Source organism: Stenella coeruleoalba, assembly GCF_951394435.1.
Source record: "Stenella coeruleoalba genome assembly, chromosome: 12".
NCBI classification, from domain to species: Eukaryota; Metazoa; Chordata; class Mammalia; order Artiodactyla; family Delphinidae; genus Stenella; species Stenella coeruleoalba.
In genome coordinates this window covers 41,810,955-41,826,829 of record NC_137158.1, presented here as the reverse complement: position 1 = coordinate 41,826,829, position 15,875 = coordinate 41,810,955, and the positions used below count along the sequence as shown (strand labels likewise).

The following is a 15,875-nucleotide window of genomic DNA, read 5'->3' as shown; positions in this document are numbered from 1 at the left end:
AATTAATCTCTGAGTCTGGTTTTCTCAGCTTTAAATAGGGATACACCGCTGTAGAATTGTTGAGAGGAGTAAATGAATATTGCGAGGTGAAGCACTTAGCATAGTGCCAGGAGCAAAGTAATTAGCTTTCATTGCTTTCTGGAAGTATTTGGTATTCTGCTATTCTAACGGATTTTGTGCAAAGTCAGCAGAAAGGAGCTGCTTCTCGTAGCTTGATTAATTGCAAAATCTCTCCCATCCTACTCTTCTTCCTATGTTCCATTTCACCTGGAATGTGAACGTGTATTCATTAAATGAACAGAGAATGGTTTTATTAGAAATTTTTTTAGAACACTGTACTGGTATATACTTTTTAAAGCAATCATGGAATAATGTTAATAATTTTCTTTTTCAAGTCCAGAATTCAGATACCTGAGAACTCTTTCCCTGGCTTCCAATCTTGATGAAGTTGGTGGGGGGGTAAGGTTTTTTGAGATGGTTCCTGTAGGCAGTGGCCCTTTGTCAGTCCCTCCCTGCAGGCTACCATTCTGCCAGGACATGGCTGGGTTCCTCTGAGCAGCATATAGGTTGCTGGGGAGAGGCTGTGGACATGGTGCTTCGTGATATACATGCTCCAGCATCTCCTTCTTGGACATCCATTCCCACTGGGCAGAGAGTAAGAAGGTCCATCATGATTTCTGACTGGTATTTCATTATTTGTATATTAACATTTGGTGTGGTGTGAGGTTAGGAATTCATGTCATAAGTGACCATTTGAAAAAGACTTCTAACTCTAAAATTTGAAAAATTCTGCTTTCTTGGAAGGTAGCTACACAGTGATGCTTCTGATATCAGTGGTATTTTTAACAATGTTTATTGACTCTGCTAATCTCATTTCATCATTTTGTTACAGATTGATGTTCTCAAAGCAGATCTGGAAAGCGCAGAATGGAAAGTTTTGGAAAATCTTATTCTGGAAGATGTCCTTGAACAAATTGGACAGCTCATCTTTGAGATCCATCTCCACTGGCCCGGGTTTGAGGTCAGTGGCAGTGACAGCAGTGTTGTGCGGTTCTGGTACAGCCTCCTCAAAGAGTTAGAACTACAGGATTTCAGGCTTTTTCACAGTTACAAAGATTTATCTAAACCTCAGCTATTCCTGAAGAAAGATATTTTCAATGCGAGTAGCTGTTATACTCTGAGTTGGGTGAATACAAGATGGAAATAGGATGCAGGAGCTCATCAACAACTCAAGGAAATATTTGCAGCATGGATCATGTCCATGATTCTAGTTATTCTGGTTTACTTGTCCAGTCTCCCACTAGCCTGTGACCTGCTTGAGGCAGGGATTGTGTTATTGCCTTTGTAGTACACGTAGCCTGGCATCTCACACATGGTAGGGGAACAGTTAATACTTGCTGAGGGGATGGACACAGGAGTGCCACAGTAGTCAGTCTCCATCTGCCCAAACCCAGGCTCTTTGCCTGTCTGCCTCTGACAGAGTGGGGATGCTTGTCCTCTTTCATTTCAGCTTGGAAGATAATCCCACACTTATCTCAGTTTTCCCTAAAATTAATTATGTATCTGTAATCCATGAATTTACCACCATGAAAAAGAAATTATTTCACATTTCTGTTTTTACTGGGTTGATGAGCTCCTTAAACGTGTAGCCTGCTGTTTAAAATAGGGCCTTTCATCTGATGTTAACTCACCTTTTCCTAGGATTTTCTTGTCCAGTGTGTCAATAACATTCTTTACAGCCTTGTAGATTTCAATTATTCTTCCTCAGTTTTTGTTGAGGCCATGCTGTGACTTTATAAGAACCACTGATTCTGGTTTCTGGGAACTCAGACACACCAAATTCTGTAACTGAGTTTAAAAGACTAGAGTATCAAGTTATTCAACTCAGGATTCTTTTCATGCTCAGCCTTAAATCCCCTCTGTTCCTATGAAACTAAACACAAAGCAGAACTTGGGTGTCTTCAAACCTGATTTCTCAACCTCTGACTTGCCTATGGTGTCAAATCTTTTTTTTTTTTTTATTATCTCCAAGATTAAGTTTTTCCTTGCTGCCAGTTGGCATTCATTGTAAGCCTGTGGCCTGAGGGCCAGAGTCTCTCTCTTTCCCGGGACAGGTACAGTGTGTTTTGGTAATACCAATCCTTTTTTGTGTATATTTTTTAATTAAGCAGATAATGCATGTTCTCAGTAGTTCAAACAATCTCTATCATTTCTATTTAGAGGATTAGACATTTCCCCCTACAAATGATTTTCAAAAATCCTATTTCAAATAAATTAATTAAATAGTATAAAAATAAATCAAATTATTATCTTATTATAAATTAAGTACATCTTCTGGTATTTTTTATATCCCAAGAGAGCAGGAATACATACACTGTTCATTTAAGGAATTTTGGGAGAGCATAAAATACTGATTACTACTAGACCTCGATTCCTTCTCCCCATCGTTTTACCTCCTTCCACCCTAGACACGCCCTGGGTTGCCTTTTTGCTTTTTGCAGTGGTTTGAAAATACCATTCCTCAGGTGAGAAACCAAAATACAATAGAGTTATATCATCTTACTAACTTGGGTTCAAAAGGGAATAAGACTTTCTGAATTAGTAGTGATGATTTTTTAAAATATAAATGAGGTTTTTTATATTAAAACTTATAGTACACTAATAAAAGTCATTGAAGTGAGAGGACCAGCTTGAATAACTTTGATTTGAAATAACAGTTTAGTTGCTTTCAATGTCCCTAGGTATTTCAAAAGTACAAAAAGTTTATCAAACTCAAAAGTGGTTTTTACTGTTAGTTTGCATGGTGTAGCCTCCAAAACAAAGTTAACTTCAGTCCTGTTTGGATTATATCACAGATTGTCTTTCATTTTTTAATAAAAATTTTATACACTAAAGTAAACACAGATCTTTTTATACATTAAAATTTTTAACCCTTCTTATATACCAAGGTATGAAGTATACTAATCCTAAGTATCTAGTGTGACTAGGTTTTAGATGTATTCACACTCATACCAAGATTTTTAACTCATGGGATTGAAGATTAATGGCATTACTGAAAGCCCCCTTTGTACAGGACAGGTTACCATTGATTCTGGATTGGTGGTGCAGAACATTGACTTCATCACACTATATATATCTGAGCAAGAATGGAAGTACTGTTAAGAAAAAAATAAAGACAAACTCAAAATAAATCCCAAACACACCCACCCACACCCACCTACTAGGCAGCCTGTTCAATTGTTATTTGTACTTATTTTATGATATTTTTTCTAAGACTGTCCTTCATTCCCTTCATGGAGAGTTTGAAATTTGTGATGAATATTCTGACTGTTGCTATGGTTTCCCTGCCTCTAGAATTATTATGTTTATTGTGTGGGCCAGGGTTTTTTAACCTCAGCATTATTTCCATTTGGGGCTGGATAATTCTTTGTTGGGGGAGGGAGGGCCATTCTGTGCATTGTAGGATGTTTAGCAGCATCCCTGGCCCTCCCCCTAGGTGCCAGGAGCACCACAAAAACAACACAAACAAAATACAAAAAACAAACATACAAAATCAAGAGCTGCTATTCATTGAGAGCTTACTATGTGCCCAGTACTGTGCATAGATTATTCCTAATTCTCCAAACAGTCCTATAAGGAAGTGTAATTTTCCCAATTATACAGGTAAGGAAACTCTCAGAGGTTAAATACCTTATTCAGATTATTCAAATGGTGAAGTAGGAATCCATATCTCAGACTGCCAGATCCCAAAGCCCATGCAGGGCCCCTCCTCCGTCTGCTTCAATAGCCTTTGACAAACGTAAGGACATATTTTTGCCTCCCGATTAGTAAATGGGAAGAAAAGCCTACAAATTTACTAATACCAGACCTGCAAATCTGTTAGAGTTGGGATCATTTTTATAGCATGCAGGTTTAATTTAAACAGTCTACTTAATTAAAATGTGCCCACCAAATGGAGGCTTACTGAAAAAATATGGGGTCCCAACAGTTTCTCTGGTTGCCAGGAAAGATCTTGCAAGTCCTGGAAATGACCCTTGGCCCTCATTGGTCCCAATATGCCGCACTTTGCTCCTAGATTTTAGGGAAGGCCCAGTCACTTGGAAGTGTAGTGTAAGTTTCCTTTGTTTCAAACTCGCCTTTGACCTGCAGATATATGAGCTCAGATGTGAATATCTGTGACATACATCTCTTAATTAACTCCTAACAGAGCAGTGCTCATAAATGAATCTGAAGATAGAAATTTAATAATGCTCTTCTCAGATGATTTTAAAAACTGTTCCTTTTTGGATGAAAGACATATGAGGATGTAAGAGATTCAGAGGTCAACCTTTTAGCACAAAAGGTTGTGCTAAATCACGATTTGAGATTAAAGTCAAAGAAAAGCAGTTTTCCCATTCTCCCTTTTCTTAGAGTGATTGTATTTGACACAGTTATAATAGGTTATCATATAAATATTTGTAACTATTTGACATAGTTCAAATGAAGTGAGCCAGGAAGAGATAAACAAACATGTTAGAATTGACTGAAGGTCCGCTAGTATTTACATCAGGGTGGAACAAAAGCAAATTCATGAATTTACAGTGTTTAGTCCAAATCAGTTATTCATGTAAGCATTTCTGCTTTGACTATAAGATTTTAGTATATAGTAAATACAGTACAAGATTTGCATTTCCTAAGTGTTACATGTTTGGATTTTGCAAAGCTTGAATTAATACCAGGGAGCCGGCCTCGTTGTCATATTTCTCCAGATGAAAAATGAAGGCCTCATTTAAACAGATTATTCTACTTGACTATACAATGGTAGGTACCTACAAGCTCAATTACATAATATAATTCTCTTCTTTTGGAGATAAACTTATTTTGCCTTTTAAGCAATAACATAATTCTTTTTTGTACTAGCCAATTGCTGGTTCTTTGTGAATTCAGTGCATTTAATTGTATGCTAAAATATGTTCCTTTTTCTTACATTTAAAGAGGTATTTGAACTTTACTTATCACATGAAATCGTAATCCAAAGATTCAGGATATTCTTAAACTGCTTAAATTTAGAAATTCTATAATTTTATTGTATTTCTGTCCTTAAGAAAAGTAAATCAAGCAAGCTTAATATTGTCACACTTTATATTTAGCACTGTATGGAGAAATGCTAGTCCCCAACACTTGTTAAAACTAATTGCTGTGTAAAACTAGCAGTTTATATTCTCATATAAAATATTATAAGTTTTTCTTAGTGATTGGTTTTATGCAATAAGATTGTCTGAAGTAATAAGGGTTTTTTTTCCTGTTAAGTTTGGATTCTAATCTAGACTATTTTAATATAGAAACTCAGTATATATAGGACAGATATGCAATCAGTGTGTACCAGGGAGCAGAGTTGGTGAATGACTGTGGTCCTCAGTCCTCCAGAGGTTCTCCTCCACTGCATTGCCTCCCACAAGACCCCCAGACCGCCCCAAGATCAAGCAATTAATGCACAGCACAATAGGCATCCTCCAGGACCCTGCACCATCCCTGTGTTTAGGTTCTATTCTAACTGCTCTATGTCATGCGTTACCGGTCATTGGATATTTTGACATCGCCCCTAGGTGGGTATATATAATAACCAAAAGTCCAAGTGGGTTCCATAACATTATTGAGAAACCACAATTATGTATCAATAAAAATAAGCTATTAGTTATCTGTACAAGAAAGTATTACTTCTCAAGGATTGGTGTCAGATCGAACATCGTTTTCTCAGGGACTCCCATATTGAAGGCCCCCAGCTATGTCTCCTTACAATGTCTTCTATTCTCCCCCGCTTCACACTCCTTTTACTTTAATGGATCTGCTTGTGTAATGGCTTTCCCAGCAGACTGTAAGCTCCATGAGGGTAAACACCATGTCAGTATTCCCAGTGCCTACCATGGAGCCTGCTAGGTCAAAGGTGCTCAATAAATATTGTTGAATATGAATATAAAGAAAGCTATTTCACAAAGGATTTTTCAGTGAAATTATTTCATCATCATTTGTTATTGACTTTTTTTCTGGTATTAAAAATGTCTTTGGAATTTAGATGGACCAATATTTCTCATTTTGGTTAATTTAATTTTAGGCACAATTTGTCCTTTTCTTGACATGGTTGTTTATTGCACTGCTTGCAATAGTCCTCATTCCTGATTAAAGGATGCTAACCTGAAGATCTTTCTTGACCTCAGGGACTTGAGAGCTATATAATAATTGAATCGAATAAATACAATAATAATTAAAGGCTCAAGTATTGGTAGAAGGTACCCTAGGATATAAAACCTCAATCTTCCTTTCTCATTCCTCATTGTCCTTTTTTTTTTTTTTTAACCAATTCCCAGAAAACACACTTTAGAGTCAGTGTATTTGGTCACAACTCACAGTAGCATGGAGAATATTTTTCAGTTTATGAGAGAAAGAAGGTATGATGTAAAGGACAGGGGCTGGTATTTCTACAAAAATGATTAAAATCACATTGTTTTTCTAGGACAAAAAAAATTAAGGTAGTTGTTCAAAGAGTACAAACAAGGTGAGAGAGGGTATTATGTTCTCCAGAATATTTGAAGTCTGACCAAGAAAAGTCCTTTCGGGCAGTTATCATTAGGTCTAACTCTCAAGGAAGAGGCTATGAGAATCTCTTTAGCTATAGGTTCTGTTTTACTAAAAGATGAAATAAATACAGTCTTTAAAACTACCTCAGTGAAAGCAAGCTGGAAGCCACAAAGATTACAACACAAATCTTGACAGTTTTAAAAATACACACTTAAGTGGCAGTATGTAGAAGAGAAAGGATAGCAGGATGAAGGGAGAAAGATTCTGACCCTGCTGCTAACCAGCTGCGTGATACCAAGCAATTCATCACCCTCATCGGCCTATTTTCTTATCTTAGGTTGGAATATTTGATTTCTAAGGTTTCTTCTAGCTTGAAAATCTCATTATTCTAGCATTTTATAATTAGAGAAGGCTTAGACAGTGGTTAGGTAATTTCTTGATTTGTGTGCTATAAAGTCTTAGGATAAATTCAGGAGAATCCAAATGATATGTTTATTCAGAAGACAAGCCCCAGATAAAAGATGAATCCATTATGATGCCCCTCCAGTCATCGAGTGAAGTGCCCTTAGGTAAAGTACCTTTTTAGGATAACACACTTAAACTCACAAGGTTCTAAAAATCAGAATGTTTCAGACTGCACTTGTTTACACTTCAGTGTTTTTAGACTATCCTAACAAAGTGGCAATATCCAAAGATACTAGATTAAGTATTTATCTTTATGGTGATCCTCTGTATGTATATGTGTGAATATGTATGTATGCATTTATCTATGTATGTATGTCTATGTGTTTATGTACATATATGAATGCCCAAGAAAGAAAAATCTTCAGGCACAGAAAGCCCGGGGGACCCTAGAACCAGAGAGGTAGAGCAGGAATCTACACTGCAGTGGTCCTAGTTCGGTATACTAGTGATGGCCAGTGGCCTAGAGCATTAGAGATAAGGCCTGCTATGTTGGGGGAAAGGATTGGAACTGAGTGAGATACTTGAAGCAGTGGGACCCTTGGAGGGCTACAATCTCGATGGAAGAGGGTTCTAAAAACTACCCCTATCCCCCTTCCTCCGAGCACAAGGAAGTCTACCCTTGCTATAGCTCTGGAGAAAATCAAATTTTCTCATGAGAATTTGAAAACTTCAGCCTGTTTAAAGAGTTGAATCCATAATCACGTGGTTAAGAAATCCATAAGCTGAAAAATTTAGATATAAAACTGGTTCTAGGGGGTGATGTCTCAGGGGTACATGGCAGAAGCAAATGTAAAACCACTCAAAGGGACTCTTCAACTTGGACTACAAAGTATTTCTTCCAAAAAACAAGACCCACGTAAGATGAACTCCTAATAAAAAATTACAACTGACAAGGAAATGGCCCACCATGAGATAGAGTTAACAGACACATCATACACTGGGATTTTCAGTCCAAGAATTTGCGATAACAGAATAACAATCTTAAAGAAAGTATAAATTATTTGATGTGATTAAAGGCATAAAAAACTATATAGAAACCATAAAAAATAAGACATATGAAGAACAGGTAGATATAAAAAAGTACAAATAGACCTACCACAAAGGAAAAATAGTCACTGGAATGAGTTTAATGAATTAAACAGCAGATTAGACACAGCTGAAGAGGCTGTAAAAGTGAACTGGAAGATAAACCTGAGGAAACTGTCCAAAATGTAGTACAGAAAAATATGAACATTTATATTGTTTAAATAAGACATCTTATGAGTAGTTTGAACCTTAAAATGTCTTTCAGAAGATGAAGCAGTAAAGCTGGGTATTTGAGCCACTGTGTGTAAAAAGTGGTACTAGAATTGTATGGACAGTATGGTAACCAGCAGTCACACGTTGCTACTGAGCATCTAGCATGTGGCTAGTATGACTGAGGAGATGAATTTTAAATTCTATTTACTTTTAATTAAGTTAAAAACTTATACTTGATTCAATTATTAGAAAACTCTTAGTAGGTCTGCTTGGAACAACTTAGGCGTGTAAATCTACTTTGTGTGAAACAGATAAAATATTTGATGAAAATTTAGTGTCTGCATTGAGATGTGCTGTTAAGCGTAAAATATACACCAGATCTTAGTATGAGAAAAGTAAAATATTAATTTTAAAAATAATTGAATGTTGAAAGAATATTTTGGATCATATATTATTTATACTAATATCCCCTTTTTAATGTGGCCATTAGAAAATTAAAAATTATGTATATGGCTCATGTATTTCTATTAGTGCTATACTAGAACACATACTTAAATACAAAATGTTTGAGATTTGAGTTAGTCCCTCAGATCTCAAAAATGCTGAAGGTTGGAGAGTAGGATGTGGGGAGCTAAAAAATCATCTGAAGACAGTTATTGCAGTTACAGGAAGCTGTAAAAGCAAAGGAGTTATCACTTTGTCACTAAAAATAAAGCCACTCTAAGGACTCTGGCTGCAAGTTGTGACTTAAGTTTCAGATAAAATTTCAGTGTTTAGATTGAGAAAATTGTTTCTACAATTATTAAAGTGACTTTGAACAGGGAAGGTGTACATATAAACATGTAAAATGTATATCATATTCACATACATACATGCATATAAATACATGCACACACATACACACACGTGTATATATTTTTGGTTAGCTACATTTCTCTGAGTTTACACACTCTAAACAGTGTAGTTTCTGAAATCCTCAAGATAAACTCAGACTCCGCTAATTCTCATTCTTAGTGTGCATATCATCTGGGGAACTTACTATAGTAAGTGCTGACTTTGAACCAGGGAATGAATATATAGTATTTGTAAAATTGCAGTCTTTTGCTAGTTCATTCACTTTATTTACCCACTGATCAAATAAATATTTGATAACATAAATTTTGAACCAGCTGCTAAGATGGAATCTTCTTTCCTCTGGATCTTCTCTTCTCTTTCTTAGGTCCCTTAGTAATTGCCTTGTTTACACTGTATTTCATCAGTTATTTCATGATCCATTAAGAAAGAATGCCGCCAATTAAACTATGACACATCATTGATTTTAAGACATAGCCCTATTTCAGAGATGTTAAAAATGTGAAAAACCTGCATCTTTGATGAAATATAGCATCAGTGTTCCCTAGGTCTCACTTTGAGACCCAAAGTTAATACTGCTGATGGATATTTTGGCCTGGATGGCACTTCACACTTCCCTTCTCCATACCTGAATTCATTATGGTTTCCTCAACCAACCACTACTTTCTTCTGAATTCTGTATCTCAGTAAGTGACACCATCTCCAGGTGGTTCTCAGTCTACACTCTGAGAAACAGTATTCTTCAAGTAGAGTCTCTATAATTGTTGCTAGTGTTGCAGTTCTTACAGCTACCATCCAAGGGTTTGCTATTTCATTGTCCATGTTTTCTTCCAGGTAATTAATAAACATGCTGAGGACATGAACCAGCCTCACAATGTATCCTCAAAAATCACTCTATACTGTTCTACTTAGAGAAGTGCCTGTTTGAGGCTACGCCCTGTTCCTTATCTTAAAACGGGCTCCCTATTTAGGACAACATATTCTCAGCCTGTGCTTCAGTATTGAAATATTCATTAAACCTTCACTAAAGCATCACTTTTATTCTAACTTTTAGGAAGGAAATCTGTCCTGGGTGTGACAAAAGGGTTGCGGTGAGGAAAAGGAGCCAGATGGTAACCACTTAATTCCAGTCACAACATAATCTGTAAACTTTCTTATGCTGGAAAAGAACCCCACTCATTTGTATCCTCTAAAATGGATGCAATCATGACTCAGTGGCACCAAGTGGATAAATATGGACTGTGTTAAACTTAATCTATGTGCTCTGAGGACACTGCCCTGTATTTTTGTCATTTATTTAGAATAAACCCATTAATATACTATACTCACCTTTAAAGCATCATTTCTCCCCAGAAAATCAAAATGACCCATTTAAAATATGCAAATGGTTTAACGTGGTGTCTCAGAGTTAAGACTTAAAAGGAGACTAAGAACGAAAATTTTGATAACACTTTCTACAAAAGTGCTTTATTTAAAAATACAGTCTTTTAAAAAAAAGCGACAACTTTTATATACAGTTCCTTAGTTTAGAAACAGTTAAAAACACAATAAAGTAAACCCATATTTTGAAATTATGATTTGTAACATACACAATACTGGTGCTGAACAAGATAGTTCAAATGTATGATTAACTTTTTGTCCCATCATATTTCAGTAATTCACATTTGTTAAAACCAGTGGTTGGGACTAAAGAAAAGCTCCTGTCTGAATTTTTTCCTCTCCAGGAAATGGTAGGCACCCTTCCCAGCAGATAAAGAAATAGAAATCACAGCAGCCAGGCAGTGTATTCTTATTTCTTTGAGTGCCTGTGTGTCCAAAAATACATCTCTACCACTTTTATTCTCTTTTTCTATTTTCTTCTTTGAAATTTATTTATATGTGGCTATAGCACCTGGTCATCTATACCAGGTCTTTTTAAATTTAATGTTTAAAAATGGAAGTTCTAAGGGTATGGAGCATGAACTGCTCTTGATAGCACAGGACTCAGAGCTAATAATGATGTTCCTAGGATATCAACACTCAACATGATTCTGGTCTCCAAGTCAGCACTCTGAGCAGCTATGAACCAATCTTTTACAGCATGGTATTGAAATATTTCACACTACATTCAAACATCTAACATAGATTTGTAAAAAAACAGGAGAAATGTCTTGTCAAACTAAAGTGCTCTTGGTTACTATATTTAAGAGGCTATCTTGATTTCACAATCTGAAGTTGAAAAAAAATTTTTTTAACCAATCACAGTCCCTGCTTCTCAAACTGGGAAACCTAGCCATCTTTCTGGAGTGTCAATTTTACCCAAAGATTTGGAAAGAAGTTTAAAATTTTTCTAATCTTAAAAAGTTTTATTGAATATATTCATAAGAAGAATCAGATTAATTTTAATAGATAAAACATACAGCTTCAAAGAAATTACAAGTTGACATTTTGAACTATGTCCTCACATCCAATCTCCTATGAGGAGTATTTCAGTAGTAACAACAGTGAAGAGGTGAGTGACCTAGGAGACCCTGATTTTTGAAAGTGTAGCCAGGTCTTTATTGGACAGTAAATACAAATACAGTTCAAAGTCTTGATTCATCCTCTTAAGTTCCATCTTCAAAAATAATGTAATTCTCTAATTATATACAATCCTGTCTATACTGATCAGGAAGAAAGTCAAGGAAAGAACTCTGGACTGATTTTTATTTTACACTGTTTAATAATTAGAGGAATGCTGCAGTCAGAGAAGATTGCTGGCTTACAACTAAACAGACACAACATATGTCATAAAAAATAGTGGAACTCGTGAATCCGAAAGATTAGAACTTGACCCACTGAAAATAATGGGAACAGTAACTGTGGGTGGTTTTATCCTTCTTTCAGATTCACATTAAATTATACCATCCCTGTTCTTCCCTTTTTGTTGAAGAGGTAATCCACTAGGGATTCCTTCTTAGCTCTAAAGGGATCCTTTCAGTACGTCATGGGAGTAAACCCAAACTGCCTGCCAAAAATAACTACTTGTCAAATATAAAGTTAATGGTCATTCTCTGTATAAATAACATCTATAAAGAACAAAATGAAGTTGCCAATGAAATTATACGAGCCAAATTTACAAAGTTTTTTTCTTTTAAAACAATGGTTCAACTTCATAAGGCCACGTAAGAAAATCATAATCTGTAAATCAAGTTGTCATCTAACACATTTAATAATTAAATATAGTTAAATATGATACTGGATCAAAAATGATCCCAGATAGTATAAGGATTAATCCCATTAATCCCACAATTTAATGAGACCATCCCAACCACAAGTTATGACTTTAGATGTTTCATGAGGATGCCACACTGCACCTATACACACTTTATCATGAGCTTTGAATCTACTGTAGAGTTTTGTGGTCTTCCAGTCCCAGATGTTTAATTTTCCATTTCCATCTCCTGAAATCACATAGCTATAATGAGAAGAAAAATAAATTCAAATTATTCAAACACCTTCAACTGGTAAAGTGGGTGAGGAACAGAGAAATAATTTATCTTTTCACCTTAACGTAAGAAAATCACTGTGATTATATAATACTTAGAATAATAAGGTAGAGTATAAAGCAGTCTATAATTTAAACTTCTATCAGAAAACCTCCCCACTGAGTGACCAATCTAAGAGTGAAAAATTATTTTTAACTTGGAAGATTGGGAGAGCCAGGGGCCACAGTGAATGCGGTATCACAATCACTCTCTAGACAGTCAGAAACAGTGTAAGGGAACCAATTTCATACAGAGCCAGCAAACACATGTAGACCCATTCAACTATAGTGGACTCTACCACCTTCGTAATTATTTTTGGCTCCAACAGCTTCTGAATATATACAAGATTCACTCAGAGGTAGGAGTCTAAATCCCAATTACCAGGCTAAACATACAAGTTTATAGGGATTTCTAAATTAGTGATACCCATACATTTTAGCTTAACAATAGGGGAATGAATGCAGAGTTTCACTCTTAGGAAGGCTATAGGCTTCAGAAATCTAGTGTGACCAGAAGATGGATTTGAGGTTTCAGCACAGAAGAGCTGTAGTGAAACTGTTAACTTCAACCCTGCAATACAGGATTAATTCTTCTGGTGCTCATTCAATCACAGCAATATAGAGATTACAGTCCTTCCAGCCTTGCTTAGAAACGCAGAAAGAAAGTAGGACATAGCCTATAAAGACAGGGATTCATTATGTGGTTAAAGGGCACAGAACTAAACAATATAAAGAGACAGACTAAAGAACTTAAAAAAAAGCCAAATGTAGCTGTCTTAATTTGTTCTTGCCTTTTATCTGGCACTTTGACAATCTGAACAATTCTCATGCAATTACATATATAAAAGTGATTTGTACAGTGTTATTTGTACAGCAGTAGTTTATATGATTATATATGAATATAGGAATACATGAGAAGGTTTAAACTTACCTCATGTCTGGTGAAAAGTCTACCTGACAAGCATAGCCTGCTACCATATGGCCCTTAAAAATTTTTTTCTTATTTAATCTAAATCTGTTCTGTGCTCCAAAAATTAAGATTTGGTTGTCCATTGATTGGCACGCTAGCCATTTCCCTGTAAATTCAATAAATGAGACATTTTAGAGGAAGACTGAAAATTTTAAAAAGACTTTATTTAAATATGTTCAATCATTAATATTATTTTATTCCCAACTACTTCATAATAGTAGGAAAATTAATTTACCATACCACCTGTAAAGTGTTACAAATTTGTTGCTGGTGAGAGGTATTTATATATAAAGTAATGGATTTTGCTCATACAATCTTATATCATTTAGCACTTTTCCTATAAAAGCTTTTTTGTTTGTTTAAATTAGGATATACAAAAACTCTGAGTTTAGCATTAATAAAACTAAATTTTATGAAATGAAATTAATTTGTAGTAAGTATAAACAATAGAACCATGGAGAGAAAGAGACTTATTTATGTTAATTATGGAAAGAGGAAGGATAAACTCCAGGTGAGAAAACCTAGGATTATTAAATAAAACTGTATAAAGAAAGATATGACTAAAAAAATTCTAGTAACTGTTGTTGTGGGCCACACTTGTTTTTAAAAAATTTTTTTATTGAAGTATAGTTGATTTACAATGTTGTGTTTAATTTCTGTTGTATAGCAAAGTGACTCAGTTATACAGATATATATTCTTTTTATATTCTTTTCTATTCTGGTTTATCACAGGATATTGAATATAGTTCCCAGTGCTATACAGTAGGACCTTGTTTATCCATTTTGTATATAATAGTTTGCATCTGCTCATCCCAGATTCCCAGTTCCCCCTCCCCCCACCTCCCCTCCCCCCACCTCCCCTCCCCCCACCTCCCCTCCCCCCTCCCCTGGCCACCACAAGTCTGTTCTCTGTGTTAAGTCTTTCTGTTTCATAGATATGTTCATTTGTGTTGTATTTTAGATTCCACATATAAGTGAAATCATACGGTGTTTGTCTTTCTCTTTCTGGCTTACTCCACTTAGTATGATAATCTCTAGGTCCATCCATTGTGCTGTAAATGGCATTATTTCATTCTTTTTTATGGCTGAGTAGTATTCCATTGTATATATGTACCACATCTTCTTTATCCATTCATCTGTCAGTGGACATTTAGGTTGTTTCCATGTCTTGGCTATTGTAAATAGTGCTGCTATGAACTAAGGTGCATGTATCTTTTCGAATTATAGTTTTCTCTGGTTAAATGCCCAGGAATGGGATTGCTGAATCATATGGCAACTCTATTTTTAGTTTTTTGAGGAACCTCCATACTGTTTTCCTTAGTGGCTACACCAATTTACACAGTATAAGAGGGTTCCCTTTTCTCCACACCCTCTCTAGCATTTATTATTTGTAGACTTTTTAAAGACAGCCATTCTGACTGGTGTGAGGTGGTACCTCATTGTAGTTTTGGTTTGCATTTCTCTAATTAGCAATGATGAGCATCTTTTCATGTGCCTACTGGCCAGCTGTATGTCTTCTTTGGATAAATGTCTATTTAGGTCTTCTGCCCATTTTTCAATTTGGGCCACCTTGCTTTTATCTACCCAGGATCCACCAAAGCCACTAGAGTCTTAACTGCAGTATCTTTACATCCTATATATTTGTAAACATGATTAACTAAGGGATGACTCTAACAGTGCTCACAGTCTGACTGGGTAAATGGCCTTGTTCAAGATGGGCACAGTATTTGTAATGGATGGTTTAAAAATACACTATATGAAATTCAGGTGCACAGTGACAAATGTGACTGTATACAATATAGTGATTATCAGAACAGCACCCAGTGAGGTTGCTCTTCTCATAAAAATCATAGGGCATTTGACAAATATCACTGATTTGCCTGTGGCAGATGCCCCGACTAGAAAAGCAAACTCTTTCTTGTCCCCTCTTCCTCGCTCTATACTCACAGTAGCTACTGAGTTCACAATGCTGCCCAAATATCGGATCCTCCACTTTAATATCGTCATGTAGAATTATATCAGTATATCTGTAGTACTTGTACTTAAAAGGCAATGAATTATTAAATAGAAAATGGTATTAGACTTATCTTTTTAATTTTTGCCTGAAAAAATCTTTTACAGTAAATTGCTAAGGTGTTCTCTATGAGGAACCAGAACAAAATTTCCTATTCTCTGAAAGAAAAAGAGCTCACAATAAATCACTGAGCTGTTGAACATGATTCTGTTGGAAGGATAATTACATATAAAAAAACAAATCCTGATTCTCAGATAGAAATCCTTAGATGCTCG

The 15,875-nt window shown here is 35.6% G+C and overlaps 3 protein-coding genes across 7 annotated transcripts in view; 2 read left to right on the top strand and 1 right to left on the bottom strand.

Moving 5' to 3' along the window:
* METTL24 (methyltransferase like 24) overlaps positions 1–3,110 on the top strand; it is a 125,002-nt gene extending 121,892 nt beyond the window's left edge. For 2 of the 5 annotated variants that reach the window (XM_079938838.1, XM_079938837.1), the window contains exon 5: positions 893–2,888. In XM_079938838.1, coding sequence (XP_079794964.1) covers positions 893–1,207 — 315 coding nt within the window. In that variant the 3' untranslated portion in view covers positions 1,208–2,888. Of the gene's footprint in view, positions 1–892 lie in introns of all 5 variants that reach the window. The other 3 variants (XM_079938836.1, XM_079938834.1, XM_079938835.1) reach the window with 3 other exon arrangements.
* WASF1 (WASP family member 1) overlaps positions 930–15,875 on the top strand; it is a 159,019-nt gene continuing 144,073 nt past the window's right edge. The window contains exon 1 of the mRNA XM_079938830.1: positions 930–1,021. The gene's annotated coding sequence lies outside the window, so the exon portion shown is untranslated. The remainder of the gene's footprint in view (positions 1,022–15,875) is intronic.
* CDC40 (cell division cycle 40) overlaps positions 9,610–15,875 on the bottom strand; it is a gene marked incomplete at its 5' end in the record, with an annotated part of 55,768 nt that continues 49,502 nt past the window's right edge. The window contains 2 exons of the mRNA XM_079938828.1: positions 9,610–12,547; positions 13,548–13,692. Of these exons, the coding sequence (XP_079794954.1) occupies positions 12,370–12,547; positions 13,548–13,692 (323 nt within the window). The 3' untranslated portion in view covers positions 9,610–12,369. The remainder of the gene's footprint in view (positions 12,548–13,547; positions 13,693–15,875) is intronic.